General features: G+C 41.4%; 3 protein-coding genes across 4 annotated transcripts; 2 read left to right on the top strand and 1 right to left on the bottom strand.

The window, feature by feature from the left end:
- The first annotated feature begins 2,121 nt into the window (after positions 1-2,121).
- On the top strand, positions 2,122-4,866 carry LOC115671343 (F-box only protein 13). Its single transcript, XM_030592889.2, has 2 exons — positions 2,122-2,896; positions 3,458-4,866. The coding sequence occupies exon 2, from the start codon at positions 3,485-3,487 to the stop codon at positions 4,688-4,690; it is 1,206 nt and encodes a 401-aa protein (XP_030448749.1). The 5' UTR covers positions 2,122-2,896; positions 3,458-3,484; the 3' UTR covers positions 4,691-4,866.
- Positions 4,867-12,867: 8,001 nt separating this feature from the next.
- On the top strand, positions 12,868-18,996 carry LOC115671083 (uncharacterized). 2 transcript variants are annotated; one of them, XM_056320843.1, is made up of 3 exons: positions 12,868-14,721; positions 16,074-18,103; positions 18,648-18,996. In XM_056320843.1, the coding sequence occupies exons 2-3, from the start codon at positions 16,881-16,883 to the stop codon at positions 18,694-18,696; spliced, it is 1,272 nt and encodes a 423-aa protein (XP_056176818.1). In that variant the 5' UTR covers positions 12,868-14,721; positions 16,074-16,880; the 3' UTR covers positions 18,697-18,996. The 2 variants fall into 2 exon arrangements, with proteins under 2 accessions (XP_056176818.1, XP_030448421.1); XM_030592561.2 differs by having other exon boundaries at positions 12,868-18,103.
- A 1,922-nt stretch (positions 18,997-20,918) lies between these two features.
- On the bottom strand, positions 20,919-24,191 carry LOC115671329 (probable flavin-containing monooxygenase 1). Its single transcript, XM_030592871.2, has 5 exons — positions 23,712-24,191; positions 23,301-23,541; positions 22,359-22,537; positions 21,899-22,251; positions 20,919-21,448 (listed from the first exon to the last, which is right to left on the bottom strand). Exons 1-5 carry the CDS (start codon positions 24,189-24,191, stop codon positions 21,088-21,090), a joined length of 1,614 nt encoding a protein of 537 aa, XP_030448731.1. The 3' UTR covers positions 20,919-21,087.

Raw genomic sequence — 24,191 nt, 5'->3', positions numbered from 1 at the left:
ATAATGGGCACGATCAATTGGATAGACTCGAGCACAATTAAACTTGCTTAGTCCAAAGTGCTAGACACTAGATAAGGAGGGGGAAAGAAGAAGTGACCAAATAAATGGACAAGCATAAATAATTATGCTTTAGTCTAACACCACCACCACCACCACCAACCTGAACACACCCCATATTGCCGTCCGGACTTCAAGAATCTCTCGTGATGTCATAAACTCAAAATTTCCAAACCCCATGTTAAGTAGCGACCAATATCCGAGATAGAGAGTTTATCTTTTAAATTGAACGCAATCCTTTCTTTCAATCAGTCGACTCTCAAAAGAAAGCTGGTTCGAGGCTGGCCATCCTAGGGATGATCGGTTCCAAGATGAGTAGATTCAACATCTGAAACATGAAACCTATCATGTTAGAAACGGTTCTCAATTTTTGAAACTAGGAATTTGCCTTGAAATCGACTCTATTTCTCTGGTCCGATCCAAGGTCTCCCTGGGAACCCGTTTTTCTTTTGTTCCTTTTTTTGGTTTAATTTTTTTTACAGTAAAATAATATGAGCAACAAAGTCGTTCAAAGTAAAAGATAAACGAGGTTGAACGAGCAAAGGTGAGTTAGGAATGAGCGAGGGCGAGAGAGTCACGAAGTATCTGAAAAAAAATATATCAAGAGAAAAATTATGGTTTTTTGACTTTATGAGACCAGTTTCAAATTCGATCAAGTATGTTCAATTCTCGGGTGGTTCTTCACTGGGAATCGAGATTCAACCGGTTTTTGAGTAGAACCGATCTGGCTGTACAGCCCTAAGCCATACGTCGATAACCGCTTATATATCTACGAACCCGAGTGGTCGATACTTATGTAGCGAGTCGTGAACATTTCTCTGTCAACTGAATGCAGCTGTTGGTCCCAACAAAACTGCCGAACAGTCACCCGTATTACAATCTATCTGCACCGGCCGAATCCTACTTATATCGAGCGAACATGTGAATTAGAGGGCGCTGGTGGCCAAGAAACAAAGTACGAGGGGGAGCATAGGACCCAGAAACACGGGGCCAGAACAGAGGACGACGACCAAAAACAAAGGGACAAATCGACTCCAAAAAACGGACAGCATCGTCCCACCCGCGAGCTAAAAGTCAAAGGGTCTGAAACCAGCGCACAAGCACAAAAGAACCCTCTTGAGTTCGAAGAAATTATTATTAATCGAGGGGCTCAGATCAGCTGTCATCGAGATCTCTGCACTCATGGGGACTTAAACTAAGCATCTCCCATCTTTGCATATGAGGCCGCGCGCGAAAAGAGATCGCAATCGGCGGCTTTATCTCTCGCCCCTGTTCATCTCCGTTGGGGCCAGTCCCAGTTTTTTTTTTTTATCTGTCGTTCTTGTTTTTGGAGTCTTGTTAAAGGACGGCACTCGAAGCCTGTTAATTTCATCTGAGAATAACAAATTATTTTTGTATGAAAATCGACACAAATGATTTTTAAACTTTCACTCAGCGTGAAATATGATTCATGAACTTTAACTTAATGTACGATGTGACATAGTTCATGAACTTTTGATACATATTCAACTTAGTCTCTAAATCATATAAAAATATTTAATATTGTCCATGATCTTTAATTAATGACAGGACAACATCGAACACTTTCATTTAGTTCAAGGATTAAATTGAACATGTACCATAAGTTCAGGGCTATATTGAATGAATTATAAGTTTATGGACCACACTATATATTGGGCTAAAGTTTATACACCGCATTGAATAAGTTAAAAGTTCAGAAATCATATTACACATTCAGCCAAAATTTAGGAACTATTTGTGTCGTAATCCTATTGTTCTTCTATGAATTGCTTGACAACTATTTTTTTACTTCTTCTCGTCTTCTCTCTCTCTCCTGAAGCTGAGAAGGAGCCGATGGCCCTGGATTCTGGGCATTTTGACTTGCAGACGCAGCCGAAAGATTCCTCAACGAGGCTCAAAGTTAAGCATAAGTTTGGTTCGCCTTTGCTTTTTTATCCTTTCCTCCTTTGGCTTTCCAAAGGTCAGAACCAAGAACCCTACTCATTAAATAACATATGTTCACCTCCTTCTTTAGCAGGAATGCCCCCCTTGACATGCGAAAGAAATTGAAACCAAGCCCTACCCCTTTCTCTTTTTCCTCCCCCTTTTTTCCTCGTCGCTGTTTCACACGCACACTACGCTCATCTTTTCTTTTTCAGATAAAGTGCGCACATTGACATTGTTGCGCAGGCTTTGCTTGAGGCTTTGGGTTTCTGGGTCGGGAGCTAACACCCGGATCCGAGGCCATCCGTAGCTAGAGTCAGCAGTAGCTGTAGCAAGGGGGAGAAAAGAAAAGTCAAAACAGCACGCAGGTCCAACCTGGTGAGATAAAGAAAATTATACGAAAGGAAGACATGCCCGTGAACAAGAATCGTCTTTCTTTTCCTTTTGGTTCTTTAAACAAGAATCAATAACCACCCGTGTGTTGTTGTTTGTGGGTGGACTCTTTTTGTTGTTGTTTGTGGGTGGACTCTCTCTCTCTCTCCCTCGCTCTCTCTCTCTCTCACGCGCGCGCGCGCGCGCACGCACGCAGAACTCACTATTTCACTACACCAATACTGGTGTCAACACCCAACAAGAAGGGAGAAGTGAGCATAAAAAGGAACCTTCCTGGCACTCTTCCTCCACAAGCTCTCCCACTCCACTTTTTTGTTGGGTTGTTGTCTCTCTCTTCAAAGTCCAACCCCCATTCTTCTTTAAAACCCCCAAAAGCCCCCCTCCAATACTTCTCTATCACATTGCACTGCTCAGTGCTCACTACTCTCTCTCTCTCTCTCTGTGTTCTTTCTGATCAAGACTTCCATTGTAGCAGCAAGAACTGGCAGCAGCAAACAAGCAGGTACTTTTTCCATCTGCTCTTGAGCTTGGCTCTTCCTTTTTGCTGCTTTGAGCCTGGGTACTGAAAATTTTTTTTTTGCTAAATTTACTTCCTTTTTGGTTTTCTGCTTGTGGGTGATGGTCATGTTTGTCTTACCTCTTCCTGCTCTAAGTCAGTGTTTCAAGATGAAGCTTCTCTAACTGATTCTTCTTCTGTGTGAGCTGAAATTTCATCGCTCCTAGTCCACAGCACACTGAAGTTTGGTCTTCAGTGGTCACTCTTTGCTTGGAGTAATCTGATCGCTTCGGCAAATCTGAAGGGTCAATTTTTCCCATGAAAAGTTCTCCAATCATGAACCTTTGAGGCATTGTGCTATCTTCAACTAATGAAAGCCTATTAATTAACAAGTAGATACTAGTGGATAGATGCTTATTTTTACCATGCATATTGTTTTCACTTCTTAAAGATTCCGCTCGAATCTTAACTGAAGCTCCTTTTTTAATTCATCCAAGAGCATATGGTACAGAGACTAAAGCATAACCTGTAGCTTATAACTTCACTTATCTTTTCTTGTAATTGCAGGCTTCTCTCCACAAGTTGCTACTCGACATGGATAGCCATGATCTGTGTGCTTCAAGATTGAGTCGAAAGAGGAAGTTTGAATACCAAGAAGATCATGGAACCCTGGACTTGGATGATCTCAATCAAGACCTCCTTGAAAAGGTGCTTTCGCGGCTACCAACCTCTGCGTTCTTCCGCCTCACTTCGGTCTGCAAGAGGTGGAAGTCGGTTGCTGATTCCACGAGCTTCAAGCTCGCCTGCTCTGAGATTCCTTCCCGTGAGCCATGTTTCTTCATGGTTGGCTCATGCCTCAACAAATCGGTCGTCTTCGACTCGGCCGAATCCAAGTGGAAGCAACTCAATCACCCATCCTTCCTCCGAAAGGACCTCAGCTTTATGCCCGTGGCCTCATCTGGTGGCTTGATCTGCTTCCGAAATGCTTCCGGGAACTTCATCGTGTCCAATCCCGTGACAGGGTCTTTCCGTGAGCTCCCACATACTGAGAACCAAACAATTCATGCCATAGTGATGCAATCAAGTCCTGGGCCTTACCATTCTTTCAAGCTTGTATTGGTGTGTGGTGAATTCCCAAGGGTCTATTTCAAAACCTTCAATTCGGCACTCAATAGATGGGATGACGGTAATCCGCTCAGCAAAAATCACGAAGATTCTGGGGAGATCGAAGAGGATGCTGTCTACTTCCTTAGTAAGGCAGGCAATCTGGTGGCTACCTATATGCTCAGAAGCCCATCAAAGCAATATTCCTCAGTTATGACCATCAAGAATGGTCATGAGATTGTCTATTTCCTAAGCTCCTCGGGGACAGTTGTGGCCTGCGACTTGACAAGCAAGTGCTTCTCCGAGTACCCGAGGCTACTGCCTATTTGGTCCGAGTACTCCGTTGACATAGTGGAGTGCAGAGGTGAGATGATAGTCGTGGTCTTATCGGAATTTTTCGAGAGTGCAAGCCTCAGGATGTGGCGATACAACGAAGGGAACAGGTCTTGGCAGCAAATCGGGGCAATGCCACCGGCCATGGCCCATGAATTTTATGGCAAGAAGGTGGACATAAACTGCCTTGGGGCTGGTGACCGGATATTGATATGCTTGAATTCAAGCGAGCTGTTTAGGTACATTCTTTATGATTCTGTTGGCAATGAATGGATTGAATTGCCAACATGTGATATGAAGGGTGAAGTGATGGAGTTCATGTCTGCCTTCTCCTTTGAGCCCAGGATTGAGGCTTGTGGGTGATAAAAAGGACGGTTTAGTTTGACTGCGGGAGTGTTTGTACTGGAGGGATTAGGAGTGCTACTGATTTTTGTATTCTTTCCCATTTGTTTTGCTTATTGGCCAAAGATTGCTAGGCCAAGATTATGACTTTCATAATTTTATTCCGAGTTCATACATCAACTTGTTTTTCTGCTCAAGGCTGGATTTCTTCCACAATGATTACGCTGAAGCATATCCCTAGCATCACTCTTTCTTCAATCAATGAAGATCCGGCACTCTGCAACAACATGAAAAACTCCAATCAATTATTTTATAGCAAGCGTTTTGCCAATGATAAAAACGATAACTACGTTTGACAAATGACTTATTTACACGTTCCTCACTCAATAACACTGTAGTTTGGTCAGATTGATGACCATTGATGGTTCGCTGGGCTGACGATTGTACAGCAACCAAACGGGACTGGGTTAGAACAAATACACTAAGAGTAGTATTAGGGAAACAGTAATTCATTTGTCATACTAGTTTATGAAATTACCAACAAACTGCGAATGAGTATTTAAACAAGTAGATAATATGGAAGCTGAATTAGTCTGTCTTGTCATTCTACATGTCTAGCACTGTTTTTGAATTTAGTTTTGCAGTTGAATCATCTTTATATGAAAGCATTCCTTCTTTCATCAGAGAAACGGTCTCTCTAGTACATCCCCACACCTTACTCTTTTACTCTGATCAAACATGGCCACATCGTTTGTCTCTCAGCATTGCGAGAGAATGCTTGTGCAGCCAGTCTCTCTTGTCCTCCGAGAAGTGGTTCTCTTGGCCTCTGTCCTCAAAAGTCAACTCTGGAAGCTCGAGCATACCTCGAGCACGATTAAGGCGGTGCTCTTAGATGCTGAGAACAAACAGGCAGACAAGCACTGGCTAAGACTTTGGTTAGGCCAACTTAAAGATGTGCTATGCGATGGCTGGCGAGGACTTGTTTGATGAAATTCACTGTGAAGTTTTCATGAAGTAAGTCAACAATCTGTACGGCAACATGGGTGGAAAGGTGCGATTGACTTCTTTTCCAGCATACAACCTCAAAGGCCTTTCTCATGAAGACTTCCATGTCTTTATTCAAGAAAGGGTGATCAAAGAAAGAATGGAGAAACTACATCCTGATCTCAAGCAGATTGGGAATGAAATCGTCGCAAAATGTCGAGGAGCTCCCCTTGCTGTGAAAACATTGGGAAGCTTACTGTATGCCAAAGATAGCGAAGGACATCGGGTACTTGTAAGATCAATATTTAGGAGATTGTGACAAACAGAGGATGGCATTCTACCTGTACTTATGTGGAATTATGATCATTTGCCCTCCCAGTTGAAGCAGTGTTTTGCCTTTTGTTCAATTTTTTTGCAAAAATTTCTCGCATGCTAACTCGTTCTTAAGTCATCTATGGATCCGGTCTGGGCTCATTCATCCATCAAGCAGAAGCCAATCATTGGAGGACGTTGGCTATACATATATAAAGGAGCTCTTGTCAATATCCTTCTCTGAGGAATTTAAGGGTGTCGGTCCCTATTTTCACTTCAACATGCTCGATGTAGTACACGATCTTGCGATATTAGCCGCAGGAATTGATTGTTAGATTGAAAACTTTGCAACCGAGAAAGTAATGATCACCAGGTAAGCTCTCTCTCTCTCACACATCCCAGTAATGGAAGTCGATGGCAAGCTAATGATCACGAAGTCAGCTCTCTCAAATCATTTTTCTGCCGGACAGGGCTCAAGAATTAAGAGTGCAGCAAATGTAACTTGCATAATGTGAAATGTAGCAAAGCAATCCAAAGATTATCGAATTATGCCGCGGTTGCGTCACAAGTCAGACTGATGTTCTGTCTGAGAAATTCACTTGGAAGCCAAGAAACGATTCTTTTTCCCCCCGAGAAGCAGATACTAGTTAATGTGAATTCAAGACAAAGTACACTAGTTATCTAAATCCGGTCTTCAACAGTCAGTGCCTCACGTAATAAAAATTAAGAGTTGCTAGTGTTGAAGGGTCGTTCGAGGTCCTGTAATCACTCATAACAGTAAGTGCCTCGTGAATGTAGGAGATTAGTTTTCTGAATGCGTATGGCTCTGAGAACTGCGGTTCTGGTTCTTTGTATTCTAAATTATTTGGTCCCATTGCCATTACTATCAGCTGAAACTTTCTTCTGAGCCTTGAAGCTCGGCGGATTGGAGGAGATGTGTGCGTAGAAAATAGAAGGGATAATAGCACAAATAATCATTGAATTTTGGTCTAATGTGCAATGTGATTTCTGAATTTTAGCCCAATGTGCAATGTTGTCTCTGGTAAATGTTCCATGTAGTCCCACTATATGAAAATGTTTAAAAGTTCAGGGATCATGTTGAACAAAGTTCAAGTACGATATTGCATATTAGACCAAAGTAGAGAGACCATATTGAACAAATTAAAAATTCAGGGACGATGTCGCACATTACATCAAAATACATGGTCCATTCATGTCATTTTTCGAAAATAGAAGTGCTGGTGCTAATACAGTCCTGGGCTTGAGGACAGAACATCACTTGCTCAGATGGTATCTGATCGTCCATTGCGGCCGCGAACCAAGCCCATCGTCACTTCACCTTGGAGTCTTGAGCCATGTAACGAAACTCGTAAACATCACCGCAAGAAATTTCACCACCGTTTAACCCTAGACTCGAAAACATAGAAGACTCGAATTAACAACAATCGGGACATTTCATGCCGGCATCACGACATCCTTGTATTTCTTGTTTAATGACCCGAAGGGATTGAGTTTCTACATAAACACGTCACCTCTTGCCGATACACACATGAGTCGAGCTCGAGGGCGTGCTTTGTTGTGTCGTGTTCGAGTTTTCTCGACACGTATTGCGTGCGTAGTTGCGAGAAACTCGTACCCAGAGGATCCGAAATCATCATATGTGCCAGACGCATTAGGCAAAAAACAATCTGTCCTTTCAATCAATGTTGCGGATATGAAGAGTGACGAGGACCCAAATGATTTTGAATAGGCTAATCATGGGGGGATATCGACGAGGAGGCCGTTTGTCTCTATGTTGAATAGGATACGTTGTCGGGAAAGAGCCCATGGTTTTGTGTTCATGCATGCATCGTCCATGACGTATTCCCCTCATGCATGCATGACCTACCAACAATATATATGTATGTATATAGATTTCGCACATTTACGATAGATTTAGGACTTTTTTTTATAATTCTCCCTGTCAGTTTCGACACGAAGGAAAAGAGCACACGGCACGCGTCTCTTATACGACAATCTTTCTTTTAAGTTCATCTTCCACGCCCATACATACACCAAAAGAGTAACATACGAAAGCACATCTAGGTAGTGGACCTAAAAGGTGTGGGGTTGGATGGTGGCAATGGCAATGGCAATGGCAATGGCAATGGCAATGGCGAGTCCCCTTTCATATGTTGCGCAAAGGGATCGGCCTTTTGCTGGTTTTCATTGTTTGCAACTTGTCAATCAAAGCCACGGCCCTAAATAAAAACGTCTCTTCGCCATAACTTGCACACAGGGATACAACAAAAAAGGATTGCTGGAATTTTGTTGGGGGGCTGATTGAAAATCAAAACGGTCCAAACCTTATACTAAAAAAAATTCGAAAAAATAAGAATGGTCCCACCGCATCCCCACACTTATAGCGGAAAGTGACCATTCAATTTGGGGGGGGCTGCATCATCTGAGGCCGCCCCCCCCTCCCCCCCCCCCCCCGCCCTCGTGTTCAATTAATGATCAAAATTTTAGCAAAAATAAAAAAAAAATTAATGATCAAAATTGAGTTTTTCCTATTTATTGCCACCAAAAATATTTTTAGAGAGGGAGTGAGAGAGAGAGATTGCTGTGAAATCGGATCAACACTGACCGCCCACTAAAGGGCAGAAAGTTCAAATTAAGGGTCCAATTGCACAGAGAGATTTGAACCCCCAAGTTTCAAACTATTGCTAATTGTGACCCCCTCTAGTCTCGATCCATATCCATGGCAAAATTTGGTGGCTTTTGGATGACTTCTTTATCCCTATATGTATCAAATTATCCTCATCTTAGCCTCAGACGTTACATAGGGAACAAAATATACAAGATTAGAATGAGTAGATGGCTAATTTTTTTTTTTTTTCGCAAATTTCGATTCTTTTTGCCCGTATTGATAATTCGCAATGTAAGATATGTATTCCGTGTCCAATTTGATGTGCGAAACGGGATAAATACCGCATCACCAAAGGTTATCCAATACGGGCCGACCGGTTTGACCCGCACCGCTGAGGTCTGATTGGACAGGGCTTTATATCAATCGTAATCGAGAAAATTATTCAAAAGTTATAAATTTATTGCACTTTTACTAATTCATTTATAAACCTTTCAATTTGTCAAATCGAGTTCTAAACCTTTTCACGTTTTGCCAATTAAGTCAATTCGGCCAATTTTTTTCTCCCTCTTCTGTTCATACGCACATAGAGGGAAATCAAATCAACCATGGAAACCTCCACAGAATCCTCCAGGCCTTTCCAGTTCTTCGTGAAGTTGATCGATGGCCAAAACCTTCATCCTCAATTTCAACACCTCGCACGTTGACGCCCTCTCCATGAAGCGCCGCATCTTCGAGATCTCCAGGACCCCTATCCCCTCCCAGTGCCTCATCCTCTCCGAGCGCTAGCTAGATGATTGCTCCGTCATCTCTTCACCAGATCTAGGCGAGGGCCGCAACGCCCTCGCCCGGACCAAGTGAGGGTCACCGGCCCTTGCCTATGGCCGGCGATGGTCGGCCAGCAAAGTTGCAAAAATAAAAACAAAGAAAAGAAGAGAAAATCGAAAAATGTTATTAAAAATTGTTCACGTCAGCATTGGTCGTACTATGTAGGACGGCCGATGTTCATGTTAGCGATTTTCGGCCAAAATTGACCGAATAGACTCAATTGACGAAATGCGAAAAGTTTTAAGACTCAATTGGCACAATTAAAAAGTTTTAGGATTGAATTGACAAAAGTATAATAAGTTTACGACTTTTTGGACAATTCTTCCGTTATAAGATTGAACGCGTGGAAGGATTCCGTTCTATAATTGTCCCTTGCGATGGAAGAACTCCCAAAGTGGGACCCGAATTCCAAATTACATAAGCCTTACGTCAAGCCTTACGGCATTTAGAAAAAACGATAGAAAATAAATAAATCTAATAAAAGAAGGAGAAGAAGAGATGAGGAAGAGATGCTCGATTCAGACCGTTCGCCAATTGTTCGTCGTCAAACGAGATGTGTCCTTTTGCCTCAGAATTCTTGGGTGGTTTCTTAGCTTTTGCCCCCCGTGAATTTATGGAGGGCAGGGGCAACACAGTTGACCTTCCCTTGCTCTCTGATCTTGTCTCTTTTCATTAAGAAATCATAAATACATGCACATCGAGGCGGTGAGGAAGACGAATTTATATTTTGATGGTCCATTGCGTGGCGGATAAAAAAACACAACTTTTACTTGGGGCGACTCTGTTTTTACTGTGATGCCACGTTAGCTCGACATATTTAACTAATTAAAGGATAAATGGTGGGATGCATGTCCTAAGTAACTCCTTTTCGACACGTTGCATGTGACCGGTGATGTGGGCATGAGATTTTTTTTGCTCGTGAAATTGACCGTACGCGAGACTTGGGGGTTCTCTATTGCCGCTCTTGATGTCGATCGGCGCGCGAGATGGAGTTAGCCTACACGCCTTTCTTCGAATAGTTTCGACTTTGCCCAGGCACGCGAGGAATTACCCGATTTTCCCTAGTTATCGACTAGTGTTGGAATAGGCATGTGCGTGATTCCGGGTGGATTAATTACGTATGAAGATAAATTGACCGTTTTTTTTTTGTGGAAGTAATCGAGTGATTAATGAATTCAATGGATCTGTAAATGGACAGTTGTTAAATGTTTATGACTCGAATAGTTAATTGATGAAAACAGAGCGGTGGGTAACTTTAATTTTTTACGAAATGGTAGTTCGGAAAGGAAAAATAAAGTTGATATATATATATATAAAAGCTGGGTGAATGCAAAACGGCTAAGTTGGTCCAATTGACAGCAAAGAGAATAATCGCGGATGAAATAATAAACAAAATTTACTTGACAGATTGGAGCACAATTAGATCTTGTGCCAAAATATTTTCTGTCTCCGATGATAATATTTGTATAATTTCCTAATGAATTGCAGATAATAAAGAACAAAATAAAAAACTTTCATGGGCTATTACGTAGCACTATCAGAAGATTATTGTTCAGCAAGGGGAGAAAAAAGAAAGTAATTTAATCATTTATTCTCGAATTTAAGGCTGCAGTAATTATTTACCGCCTGGGGGGGACCGAGCGAAGGTCAAATATTTTTTTCGTCTTTTTAGCTTTGATTCCCACGTGGAGAGCTCCTTCTGATTGGAGCCTTTAATCTTTTCCCACGTGTCATCACTGTCGGCACCTCCTCCTGGTGGTGAAATATGGCCGTTCGATTATGACTAGTCACATCAGGTCCGTTATTTTGTACAGTGCTTTTTGGCCCTCACCTTATGCGCTATATACTTTTATTGACCCTAGGTAAAGAATTTTACCCAAAAAAGAAGAGCACTTGCTGATAATAATTTTAAATTTTGCAATTTTACTGGGGTAATATTTGTGTTTACATTGCATTTCGTTGGATAAGAAAAGAATGAAAAAGAAAATTAGGTGGGTCAATTGTGGACCATCGATCCGATCGTTTCTTGTGACAGAACGACGACTTTATCGTATGAAAAAGTATGAAAACAAATCTCGATAATCTTTATTCCAAAAGGTGTGATCTTGAAGATCAAGTTTGTTCCAAAAAGTGTGATGCATGGAAAATATTCCAATCGCGACTCAATCGTAACCGTTTGAAATTAAATTGAAATAGTTACGGCTATTTTAAAGCAACGATTCCATTTTGGGTTTTCAAATTGACTAAAATATAATTGCAAAATGCTAATGAAAAAACCTATACTTGTGAATTTCTTCATTCAAGGCGTGTTTGTTTCGTTCATTACTTCGCGACAAAGGAAAAGATTTTTCTTGAAAATATTTTTTTAAGTAAAATAGATAATTTTCATTTGTTTTGTGGTTAAAGAAAAATGATTTCCTTTTTGGCAAAAAGGGAAATCGTTTTTTCCGATCTGAATTTGTTGTTTTCAGTATGTGGAAAACATTTTTCTGTTAATCGATTAGTTTTCCGTCATCCAAATACCGAAAAGTCGGAAAACCATATCCCGAAAATAGTTTTCCTCCAAACAAACGGACCTTTATACTTCCCTAATGTTATATTTTCATATTGAATTCGCGGGCTTGAGTTCATAGTTTAAGAATACTGTGTTCTTATCGTGTTCTTATTGTGTATATCAATTTAGTATCTTTGTTCAAACCGTTTGTGTGATAAACAACTATTTTCAACTTGTTGTGGTGGGGGGTGTGTGTGGGGTAAAGGGGCCTCCAAATTCAAAATGCACATGAAACTAGAAGCAGAAAATGGAAAAGCAGAAAGTAGAGGAAACTAAACTTATCTTTAGCCTATTAAATGTAATTCATTTCAAACAAATTCGACCGAGTCTATTAATCGAGTAGAGTATTCTAAATCGTAGTTACTTCGACGTAATGCCATGACCTACACGAGATAATTACACGTGTTTTAGGAACGCTAAGTAAATTTGCTAGTAATATTACAAGAGTTATGAGATTCTTGAAAGTACAGTGCGTTACGATTTGCGAAATACATCTGCCAATTTCTGCATTGCAATATCGTAACGATGGTTAATCGTGCCTCAAACGAAACGAGCTCTAACTTCTAAATCGCTTCCACTCCAGTCATCACATTCGTGGGAACAGAGGGGAAGCAAGAACGCAGAGGTCCAGCTGATCTGTGTAGTCTCTCCCTCTGTCTGTCTCAGCCTGTGTCATCATCATTCATCAGCAGTCGAGTAATCAATGATGGTTTTTCCTCCCCCAAGATCGTGCGAGTTCCACTATTTTTTCCTCTCTCGCGATTTTCCTGCTGCAAAATGGATAAAAGGGTATACGAAAAATCACTTCTTTTTCAGACTGGAGAGAGAGAGCGAGAGAGAGAGAGAGAGAGAGAGAGAGAGAGAGAGAGAGAGAGAGAGAGAGATTTGACTGTTTGTTGGGGGGTGGGCGGGCAAGAGTGATTCGTCAAAGTGATCTTCTTTGTTAATCAGGGAGAGCCACCTGCGCGTGAACCCGATTGGTGGAAGCTTCTCTCTCTGTCTCTCTCTGTCTCTCTGTCTCTCTCTCTCTGAAGAAAGAAGCCATCCTCCATCTTTGTCCACAAGCAGAAAACCCAACAGCTGAGTCCCCCTCTTCCTTCTCTTTACTGCACATTTTTTTTTTCTCCTTTATAAAAATATTAGTTTTGGCATGATTTCCTCACATAAATTATTTATTTATCCTCTTGCATTTCTCAGCCTGCAATTCACGCTACTTGTTTCTGTTCAGATGTCGTTGTGTTTCCATTACACTCCTCGGTTTCTTCCCCCGTGCATAATAATTTCATTTTTGGGGGGCCTCATGATTGGTTTCTTGTATTTTCACGTATCACGATCTTTTGGAATTTTATGTATTTTTTGTTCCTGCTGAAGGCTTCAAATTAACCGTCACGAGGGAAAAAAACAGGCACAGAATTAGTTCTTGATTGAGTGATTGTCATTTCTTGATACTGGAAATCCTTTTGGTGCCTAATTATCAATTGGTTATGTTATTCAAACAAAAGGGTAAGTGGAAAAAAGTAGCCCCAAGTAAAAAAATTTGTTCTTGGTGATAATGGGAAAGGTTAGACTGTAGTAGTGGAAGCCAGGACATTGAAATTGGATCAGAAGGGTCTGTCTCAGCAAGAATCAAGCTGTCAATGCAAGGACCACATTGGCTAAATTGCATTAGTTGGGCAAAGGGAAATAAGTTCGGGACTCGCTCGCTATTGTTAACAGATGGTGAGATGCTGGAGAGAGAGCCAAAAGCTTTGTGTCGTGCAGGGAAAGAGTGCAAGTGTCAAAGCTGAGACATTGACAGAAATAAATACTCGCCCTCTATGATACTCAGAGGATTTATGGCTAGAGGCAGAAAGTAGGAGGCTCAAATTTTACTACCCTGTGATGATGCTGTTTGTTAAATTAAGGTTTTGATCTGCTGTATAAAACTGTTTTGAGAGTATTTAGAGTTTGAATCTTGTGGTCGTGAAAGATGGACAAATTTTGATTGGTGCATCTTCTTGGATACTTCTTGTTGGAAAAAGAAGGGAGATCGAATGTGATGCTCAATGTTTCTTTTAGGATATTCTTAACTCGGTCCGGTTTCGAACTTTTATCTTATAGAAAAATCTGAAAGTCATCGAAGATTTCTGCTGGCATACGAGGGTTACAAATTCACAGCTACACTAGTTTTATCTTGAAGAATGTTATTGCGCCTGGAAGCATGATGATTTGGCAAGCCGGTTACTACTATTGGGGATTACTTGCTTATCTGCTATAGGAAAGATGGTTTCAACTATTTGTAGCTACAATATATAGACACTCGCTTCAGAGATACCAGTCCAGTCACTTGTAGTATGGTTGTGTCTCTTGATCTGAGCTGGATTACCATTGTTCGTGTTGACATTATTTGCTCTTAACAAAAATCGGCTTGTCCGGGAGGCAGACGAGGAGCTTGAGGTTGATCATGTAAAGTATTGAGCCAAATTGGTCCATTAGGCAAGTCTTAATTTTACAAGGTTTATTATAGCACAGAACACTTAAATTTCCTGTTCAAGAAGGATTAGACTTCTTATACAATTCCACCTCCAGACTACATTATAGCTACGATTAAGCTGTTGGTTCAATTTCTTAAGTGCAGAGTCTGCTAGTATTTCTAATTTTCTGGTGATGAAGGGAAGCGCAAGTGTCTTGGCTTCCTATTGGACATTGAGGACAGCTGCTTAACGCTTCATGGAGCAGGGGTTTCAGAGTCGGCAAATGTCACAACCAGTAAGAAAACTGGCTCTTTTCAGTAACACTGTCGGGAAAATTTCATTTGCCTGACAATGATTTGATTGATACTCCGATACATTGCCTTGCCTTTGTTGATGTAATAGTCTAAAACTTAGTTTACCCTCTTGGGGCAGACTGCTTTCCAACCTAACAATCTCTCTCTCTCTCCATGAAAAATTTGACCTGCTTGAATCGGATGGAATGGACCAGTTGACAAATCAAAGTAGAGTTTAGTCTTGTTCTGGAAATTAATATTTTTTGTTTTTGCTGATCTAATGATATAGTTGCTCCCTTTGAACACTACTAATTCACTCGTGCAACAAGTTTGGTGAACCATTTTCTTGTTTTTTATTTTTTATTTTACTCTGTCTATCCCATTTATAGGGTGCATGTTTCATGTCCATCAATCTATTGCAGCAGTAATTTTCCTCTCTTTGGCCTTTAATTTTCATTACTGTTGCTGTCTGGAACCTCTGCTAAAAGACAGAAGCCTTGCCTCTGCTTCCTCCAATTAGAGTCAAGAGAATTGGAGCGTCCATTAAAAAACAAAATATGTAGAGAAAGATGCAAAAGGAAAAGGAAAATAGTAATCAAAGGGAAGAGAGAGACTGGTATGGAGCATTTCTGTCTTTTAACATACTGTCTTTTGAAAAGGTCCAAATTCTTTGTTTCTTGAACAGACTTTAATCATCTTAGAGGATTCCTTTAGACAGAAAAAAAAGAAAAAAAGAGGAAATTTTTTTCCCAACTCATTTACATGAAAAGAAAAAAATAGAGAAGGTTACAACAGTAATGGAGATTCTTCTGTCAGTCTCTCTAGGCTTTTGCTGAAGTCCTTTTGGAGCCCGGTCCCTTGTTATTTTCAAGCCAAAATCTCAGCGTGCCCACCCTTGTTTCATGCCCCAAAATACCCTTTTTAGAGCGAGAAAAAAAATCACTGCGGGAATTGAAAATTACAAACCAATATTCACCCATGGTACTAAAAAGAACCCTACTTCCCCACCAACCCAAGAATCCAACTTTAAGGTGTACCAACAACCTAGGAATCAAAGGGTCGTCACCTTTGCATAAAGAGGACTACCTTTCTAGGATTACCAGTTCTTGTGTGCGTGGTTTGATGCTTCAGTCATATGATCTTGGACCAAAATCCATTGCGTTGTCTGTTTCCATGCATTAATTATCGTTCATACATTTAAGTTGAATGCATATTTCTCTTTTTCACTGTCAGTATGGTAGAAAAACATGCATTCTCGACGAAGCTTCTGCATATCTTGGTGAATGGAGTTCGGTATTAGGACCAATTTGTTGACAAATATGTGTAGCTCATTTGCTGCTTTTGAATTTATTAGGCAGCGCAATGAGGTGTTTGGCGACACTTCACAAGTCCTGGCGTCTCAGTAGCCAAGGTGATTTTGCAAAAACTTGGATTTGAGGGTTTATCACCTTAGCTTTATGTTGGCAAAAATAGCTTTATCATTTCAGATACTGTCTTTTCAACAGCTTAGGATATGGACTTGCACTTAAAAGTAGATGCTTGCGAACACCTTATAGGCACAATTGTGCCACAACTCAACACGGCATAATTCAGCACCAAAAGCTACGGGACTGCCAAATGAGCTATCAGTCATTTTCTTTTCTTTATTGAAAAGCATCGAGTTGGTTATGTGGTGTTTACCCTTTCCCTGAGTTGGGTTTTCTCTTTTGGGATAAACCTTTGCCGAGGTAAAGAAGCTAGTGTTTCACAAGATGTTGGTGAAAGAGTAGGGTACTTCAGGAACAAGAAGACCCTTCCTAACTGCCCATTTATTATTCCTGCTAATAAAATGGTAACCAACGTGTTTGCTAAAATAGGGAAAAATCCAAGAAAGTTTAAAAACTCTAGACTGGCCCAAGCTATTTATATCACACATCCACGAGACCCTCCTTAGGACATCTCAGGATCAGCTTCTGCCTCCTCTCTCCCCCCCCCCCCCCCCTCTCTCTCTCTCTCTCTCTCTCTCTCTCTCTCTCTCTCTCTCTCTCTCTCTCTCTGCATACTGTACTTTGTCTTTCAGAGTGTAAGAAAAAAGAAACCCATGATTCTCCTTAACCACCGTTTCTCTGTATTACCTTTCCTCCTACTCTGAGGAATCAAAACACACCCAAAAAGGCATATTATGGGCAGATCTTCAAAACAAGAGACCAGAGAGGCAATGGAAATAGGCAGTAAGCCCTGTAAGCTCAAGGACGAGGCTCATCTTTCTGGTGCTTATATCCGTAGCTTGGTGAAACAATTGACCTCATCAAGAACCAAAGATCCCATGAGCTCACAACAGGATCCAGAATCCGTTGATAGCGATGGTTTCTCTGCCCAAAGTTTATCCAAATTTCAAGAGGCTTTCGGTGAAACCCAACAACAATCTCAGCAACCTCCACCACCCCACAAAAAGCAGGTCAGGAGGAGACTCCATACCAGTAGGCCTTTCCAAGAAAGGCTTCTGAATATGGCTGAGGCTAGGAGAGAGATTGTCACTGCACTGAAATTCCACAGAGCAGCTATGAAACAAGCCAAAGAGAAACAGATACAACAAGAAAAAGATCAACATCAGCAGCAGCTATCACCGCCGCCGCTGCCAATTCATCCACAACCTCAGCCATGTCCTGAAGAAGGAAAAATAGTGCCCAGAATGGACCAAAAGATTAGCCATTCATCATACCATGCCTTTTCCTCAAATTATGTTGGAAATCTTGCCTACCCCTCTTTCTCATATCCTCCACCACCTCCTCCAAACCCTTTTTCCTCCTGGCCAATTTCTCCAACTTCCCCTCTACCTGCTGCTGAGAGCCTGAACTTCATACTTCCAAACCAGCCCTTAGGGCTCAATCTGAATTTCCATGATTTTGACAACCTCGTAGAGACCAATCTTTACCACAATGGTAACAACCCACCATCCATCTACTCAGCCTCGTCTCCATCATCATCTTCCTCTCCTACCTTGTCTGTTGCTGCAGAGGAGGCTGCTCCTTCAGTGGGGGCTTCTTCTTCTGAGGGGCCTCCCATGGTGGCTGTGGCTGAGGCCACTGAGCCAGGGTCACCTAGTGGTGGTGGAGGGTTGCACCAGGTGGTGGCCGATGAGGAGATAGCAGAGATCAGGTCAATTGGGGAGCAGCACCAGATGGAGTGGAATGATGCCATGAACCTGGTCACATCAGCCTGGTGGTTCAAGTGCTTGAAGGATTTGGACATTGGACCTGAAGTGAAGGCTGAGGATGATGGGTACCAACCCTTTGATGAGGTCATGGAGTTCCCTTCCTGGTTGAGTTCAAATGAGAATTGCTTGCAGCAACATCTCAATGATTGCTTCTCAGAGGACTATTACCAAGATCCTGCCTTACCTTGGTAAGAGTCCACAATTTTTTAAAAATCTTTATAAGAAGTTTGAAATTGAGGACATACATATACTTTTCTCTGGTAGTCCTTTTGCCTGATGGTTGGGATCAGCTTCGTTTATTCACCATCAGTGTTGAGCTTTAAGTGCGAAAACTGATAATTTTCTCAGGAAACCCTAATCAAATTGATGCAATTTAGCTAAGAAAGTAGACTCTCACTTCTTATGACATTAAGCATTTTGTATGCCATGGTTAGTCAACAATGAAGTAGATTGTATTGGTGGAAGGCCCAGTTCCAAAGTCCTCTTAAAATTTGAACAACGAGTATTCTGTGTAGGAATTTCGTGTCCTTGTCTTGAAGATCCAGGCTGGCCCGTATAAACAGTGATGGGTGCGGTATGCGACTCAATTAGCTTAGTGGAGTGAAAAAAAAGAAACAAAGAAATGACACCAAATTATCATATTCTGATTGTTTAATTTCATTTCCATCTGATTCTTGCTTTGATCCTGTGCTAACTCATTTCTGTCCTTCCTTTTTTGTGTTGATGGAACAGCATGGACATAGGAGAAATCGAAGGAATTGATGGGGAGTGGCTATCGTGACAAAGATTGATTTTTTTTGGTTAATCAAATCTTTGCTTCTTGCAGATGCATATTTTTCTGAGGATCAAGTTGCTTCTTTTTGTACTTTGTAGTCTGTTTCTTAGAACTCTTCTCCCTCCTCCTCCCCCACATTAATAAGGCTTGCAGAAGAAAGCTGAAGTTGGCGAAGCCTCAAGAGGAAAGAATAACTTCTAGGGAAGGAAGTGAATGTGCTTTCCTCAGTCTAGGTCCAATTATTGGGAAATTTTTGTAGTTTTAATATGTATACATATATTACATATAATATATATACTTTTTTTTTATCGACCAGATAAGTGATTCCACATCATCATTCCGTACATGATGAGATTCTTTTGTTCCACAGCTGGATTTCATATTAAAACTTTGCCTTCCCCTTTGGCATTGAACTGTTGCTAGGCATATTTCACCCACCTCATAATGAAAAAGAAGGGAAAAAAAGCATAAGGAAATGAATAAAATAGGAATGAGATAAGGACCGAGAAATACTGATAGATGTTGCCTAGATGGATTTATGTCGTGTGCCACACAGCTTTTGAGGATGTTGGGTACTGCTTAACTCTGTAATTCACAGCATGATGAACTGTACTTGACCAGTTGACATATATTTTGCAAGATTGCACTGACGCCATATATTTTACATGATAATCAGGCTACAACACACTTTTGTACATTGCTTTTATCCAATGAGATCAAGGTACAACCCAAACATTGTCAGTCTTCTGGTGTTTTGGAAGAGCATCCTGCTCCTGCTTTTATTTTAACATCTGAAATTTGATTTCAATCTGACATTAAAAACCTCAAATCTTCTAAAAATATGTAAACATTGACATTTTTGTGATAATAATATTTCACCAATTAAAATGATAAAAAATTCCAGCATTCAATTTGGCTTTAAGTACCAATAATTTCCAAGTTGCCTATGTTCACATTAGCTAGGTATACAGCAATGGAGATTTGGTTCAACTGCAGACAACAAATCAGATCTGAAGCCCCAAATAACAAAAAAAAACAGGAAAAGAAAGGATGATGACTATGCTCTTTCAACAAATCAATTTTTTATTTTTATTTTTCTGCCTTTTGTCCCTTGTTTTACTCCATTGAATAAGGAGAGGTTGCTGGGTTACAGGTGGTTGTTGCTCTCTTCTATCCATCATAAGGTTTTTTGCAGAATTGTGGCCAAATGGAAGCCATGCAGGAACATCATGAACCCCTCATTGATTGTAATAAGCCCAAGAGTCCTGTGATTTTTTTTTGACTTTTAAGTTTTATCATTCCTTCAAGTCAACCTTGTTCTCAGGGAAAAATGTAGAAAATTATAAGAAAAGTCATAATTTTATTATACGGCGATCAATTCAGTTTTAAACATTTCAATTTTATTAATTTAATTTTAAATATTTTGACGATTTACAAATATAATCTATTAACCCAGTTTTGGACGAAAATCGCTGACATTAATATTAGACGTCTTACGTGGCAAGATCGATGCTAACGTAGATAATTTTTTAAAATTTTTAAAAATTTCCAAAATTTTATTTTTTTTCTCCTTTTTTTCCTTTCATTCCTTTTTCTCTTTCCCTTTGTGGATTTTTTGCTGGTGGAGCCCTAGCGGTGGCCAGCAACGCCCTTGTTGGCCACGAGCAAGGGCCTCTGCGCTCTTGCTGATCACAGGATCCAGCCCCTCACCTGTTGGCCGGCGAGGGTCATCGAAGCCCTGGCAATCTCGTCGGCTCAAAATCCAAAGGAAAAAATGAAAAAATTCAGAAAATTTAAAAATTTGAAAAAAATTCATCTACGTCAGCGAGCCAAAATTGGTCAGAAGGACTACATTGATAAATTGTCAAAAGATTTATGACTAAATTGACAAAATTAAATTATTTAATATTGAATTGGTCATCGTACTATAAAATTAGAACTTTTTTTTTGGTAATTATCCCGGGAAAAATGTGATAGACAACTTCAATTCCATTCCAGCAAACTCAGCGTGTTACTCCGTTGGGATTCTATTGCCTTTTCAGATATACCAAGCAATTTTTTGTTTCCAAATCTTCTTTATATCATTCATTTGTGGTTTTACTCGTCAGTTCACTCAATTTCCACGAAGTTTCAAGCAAGTGGGTCAAACTGGAGAATGAAAATTGAATATATTTTTCACAGAAAACATATCCATAGGTATAATTTGTTGACTAAATATCATTCCCATTTGAAACATTCCATATATAATAGGAAAAATATCACAGATAGTAGAATAATGCACGAGACCTCTAATGGTCAAAACAAAAGTCATATAGCAAACCAAATCCCTTTTCATCTGCCCTTATTCATCTGTCCTAATCGCCACTAGTAAAACAAACCCTCCATTGCTTCTCTCGCTTAGTCATTCTTCTTGTTCACCGTCTGGTCTGCATAGTCCTGGCTGCTGTAGGGGCCGAAGGCTTCGGATAGCCAGTTGCTCTTCCTCCATGGGCTCCAGCCCATCTCTCGGCAGAGCTCGTCGCTGTGGTTGATACTGAAGGTGGAGATGCAGTGCCTCTTGTAGAACCTGGTGGCCCTCTTCATCACCTCCATCTCCTGGCTCACCTGCCTGATCATGGCCTGAACTGTGGGCAGCTTGAACCTGTCATTGACCAGCTGAGCCAGCCACTTGCACCTCAGCTCTGCTGTGTGGAGATTTGACACGCTCTCGATGTATCCCACGAAGGCCATGTTTGGGATCATGGGGTGGATTGTGCCTCTGTTGCAGCCAAAAATATCAGAGTTAGATCTTGTCCAAGATGTGAAGTTTGAACCATAATGGGCCCGGTAGCAAATAGTAACTGGACCAGATCATCATGGTCTGGTGGCAGACCATTGTGACCGTCAAAGCTTATCGGGCCCCAAGCACAATTTTTAAGAAAACTCGATGACTTTTGAGATCATGGGCAGACCTGACCAAGGAATTTTAGGCTCGGGTCTAAATCTGTACCTACCTTTATCATGTCTGGTAAAATTTCTCGTGTGACCTTTTTTGGTGAGTTTACTGAATTTATAGTCTTGATCATGAGGCATGCAATACATTTCGTGCACTTACAATCGAGCACGTCCTCCGGATTGATCACGGTTGTTGAATACCTTGTTTTAGTGGAACCCACGTGATTTAACGGGCGCATCCCGAATGATTAATACTAGCGTCGGTGCGAATTACCTGTAGAGGGGCATGACTCCAGAAGAGTCCACAACCAAGCTGCTGAAAGGCTCAGGCAACAGAGACTGGAGCTTTTGCTTGCCATCGTAACCAGTGGCCAGGATAACCACATCCGCCTCCAGCTTGGACCTGTCCTCGAACTCAATCCCTCCACTCCAAAAATCCCATCTCGATGAAGCCCTCTTGAACTGAATCTTGCCCTTGTCAGCCTCCGAGAAGAAGTTCTCGGGCAATATGGCCATCTGGCAAGATGCATAGTCCTCCTCAAATGGGTGGTCTGGTTTCAGCCCGTACTTCACCAGCGGCAGCTTCCACACCAAGTACGACTCGATGAACTTTGAGATGGCCCTCCTCTGTCAAACCAAAGGAAGAGAGAGGGACGTGTTTAGTCATACCATATCATTCTTTGGAACTGGGATTTTTGTTGGTGACAGTGCTTTTGAGCAGAAACTGGGCTTACCATAGGTGAGAGAAGAGGGCACAAGAGGGTCCAGAGCAAGCTTTGGTCGGGCTTTTCATGGAGGAACTGCGAGGACCTTGTTGAATAGAACAGGTAGAATGGGAGTCCCCATATCCAGTACGAAGGGACTGTCCAGTGCAGTGTCCTTATCACCATTGTGCATGGTTTTCCCTCAGGCCCTGATATTTTTTTTTACATAGAATTGAAAGGGAAGCCTAAGGTTAATTCTTCAGGAATAATAAAACTGATCAAGAATTAGGACCGAAAGGGCTCCACGATATGATTTAACGAGTTTAGCTTTTTGGACAACATTAGACTTTGCGCTTTTGTTGACCAGTCCACATCAAGGTGTTGCGCTCGGACAACATTAGACTTGCAACAAATTAAGGTAATTTTTTATCCGGTACGAGGAAAAGTATGGCCCAACTCCCAAAAAAAGAAAAAGAAAAAAAGAAGAGTAGGAAAGGAAAAGGAGAGAGAAAAGGAAAGAACAGAGGAAACGTGTGGTCAATGAGTCAATTTTCCTGTTCAGTAGATGTCAGTCGTCCGCTTAATAAACCAATTGACGGCCTTCCACAAAGTCAGCGTCAAGAATAATTATTGATTAATTAATCGCCCGTCATTTTGATATTATAGTCCTTAGTTATTGTTTCTTGGCCTTCCTGCAATCATCTTAACTTCGAATTCTAACGCAGTGCGGTACGTGAATGTACTGTAAACATGTCCTTATAAGAGAAACTCCACTCATATCAACATGGAAAATCATATCAAGAATTCAAGAATCTTTTATTTTGAAATCTTCAATTTTTAAAGAGGTGACGAATTCGGAAAAACTCTTCGGATATATATAATCATATTCACAAAAACTCAATAATTGAAAACCGAAATCTTCTAAATTGGACTAGATGATTAGTAAGTTAGGATGCAATTCAAGGAATATACCTTGGTTGGCCTCCGCACACTCCATGGCAACATCGATGGCGGATTTTTTGTAGCCAACGACGGCCACCTTCTTCCCTCTGAGTAGGTTCTTTGCGCCATCTTCATCGAGCCTCGCATAATCCAGGGTGTGCAAGACCTCGCCTTGGAACACTTCTCGGCCTTTGTTCCGGGGGAAATCCGGCATTCTTGGCACGTCGCCATACTTCCCGATGCACATCACAATGAACTCGAAGGCATACCACTGCAATAAACACACGCCAAGCATGTCCGATTGTTAGAAGCACCACTCAAACTGAAATGAGAGTTTATATCAAGGGACATACTGTCCTAAAATAAGAAGACGAGACCTAAGATCGCGTGAACTGTGTTATGAAAGTAGAACGCTCTCGAGAAAAAGTTTGATTAAAGAACCTGAACAGTTTCTGAAGGGCCAGTCTCCACGGCAACTTCCCAAACGGGTTGGCCTTTCAACAGCGAACCATACTCGCTAGAGCTCAGCATTCCGTGATCATGCTGGGGCAAAGTTGACGTTGCATGCTCACCAACGTAACGAATCTCCACAACCCTAGAGTTGTACTTCACGTACTTTAGCACGTCGAAGTGCGCGGCATACCCATGCAGGTAGTCCAGTATCTCGACGTGGGAGGGGAAGCTCACGTTGTCTCTCTCGGGCCACGGGTAGTCCGAGAACTCGAAGTCGCACCTAGGGGTCTGGAGCTTCGTGGAAGCGAAAGAGCAGTGCTTCCAGACGCCACCGATTGAGCCGGTGGCCTCGAAAACTCTCGGGTTATAGCTCGAGAGCTCCTTAGCAGCCGCGATGCCGCTGATTCCAGCACCGATGATGCCGATTCTCGACGTCCGCACAAGGGTTTGCTCGTGATCACTAGACAT

Source organism: Syzygium oleosum, unplaced genomic scaffold (assembly GCF_021117445.2).
Source record: "Syzygium oleosum isolate NSW1041296 unplaced genomic scaffold, Sole_v2.1 Sole_v2.21, whole genome shotgun sequence".
NCBI lineage: Eukaryota > Viridiplantae > Streptophyta > Magnoliopsida > Myrtales > Myrtaceae > Syzygium > Syzygium oleosum.
This window is presented reverse-complemented; position numbering and strand designations above follow the sequence as displayed.

Coding starts and splice junctions, on each gene's coding strand:
- LOC115671343 (XM_030592889.2), top strand. CDS start 3,485: ATGGATAGCCATGATCTGTGTGCTTCAAGATTGAGTCGAAAGAGGAAG.
- LOC115671083 (XM_056320843.1), top strand. CDS start 16,881: ATGGGCAGATCTTCAAAACAAGAGACCAGAGAGGCAATGGAAATAGGC. Junction 18,104..18,647: donor CAAGATCCTGCCTTACCTTG/GTAAGAGTCCAC, acceptor TTGATGGAACAG/CATGGACATAGGAGAAATCG.
- LOC115671329 (XM_030592871.2), bottom strand. CDS start 24,191: ATGTCTAGTGATCACGAGCAAACCCTTGTGCGGACGTCGAGAATCGGC. Junction 23,542..23,711: donor GCCCTTCAGAAACTGTTCAG/GTTCTTTAATCA, acceptor TGTTTATTGCAG/TGGTATGCCTTCGAGTTCAT. Junction 21,449..21,898: donor GGAGTCATGCCCCTCTACAG/GTAATTCGCACC, acceptor TGGCTGCAACAG/AGGCACAATCCACCCCATGA.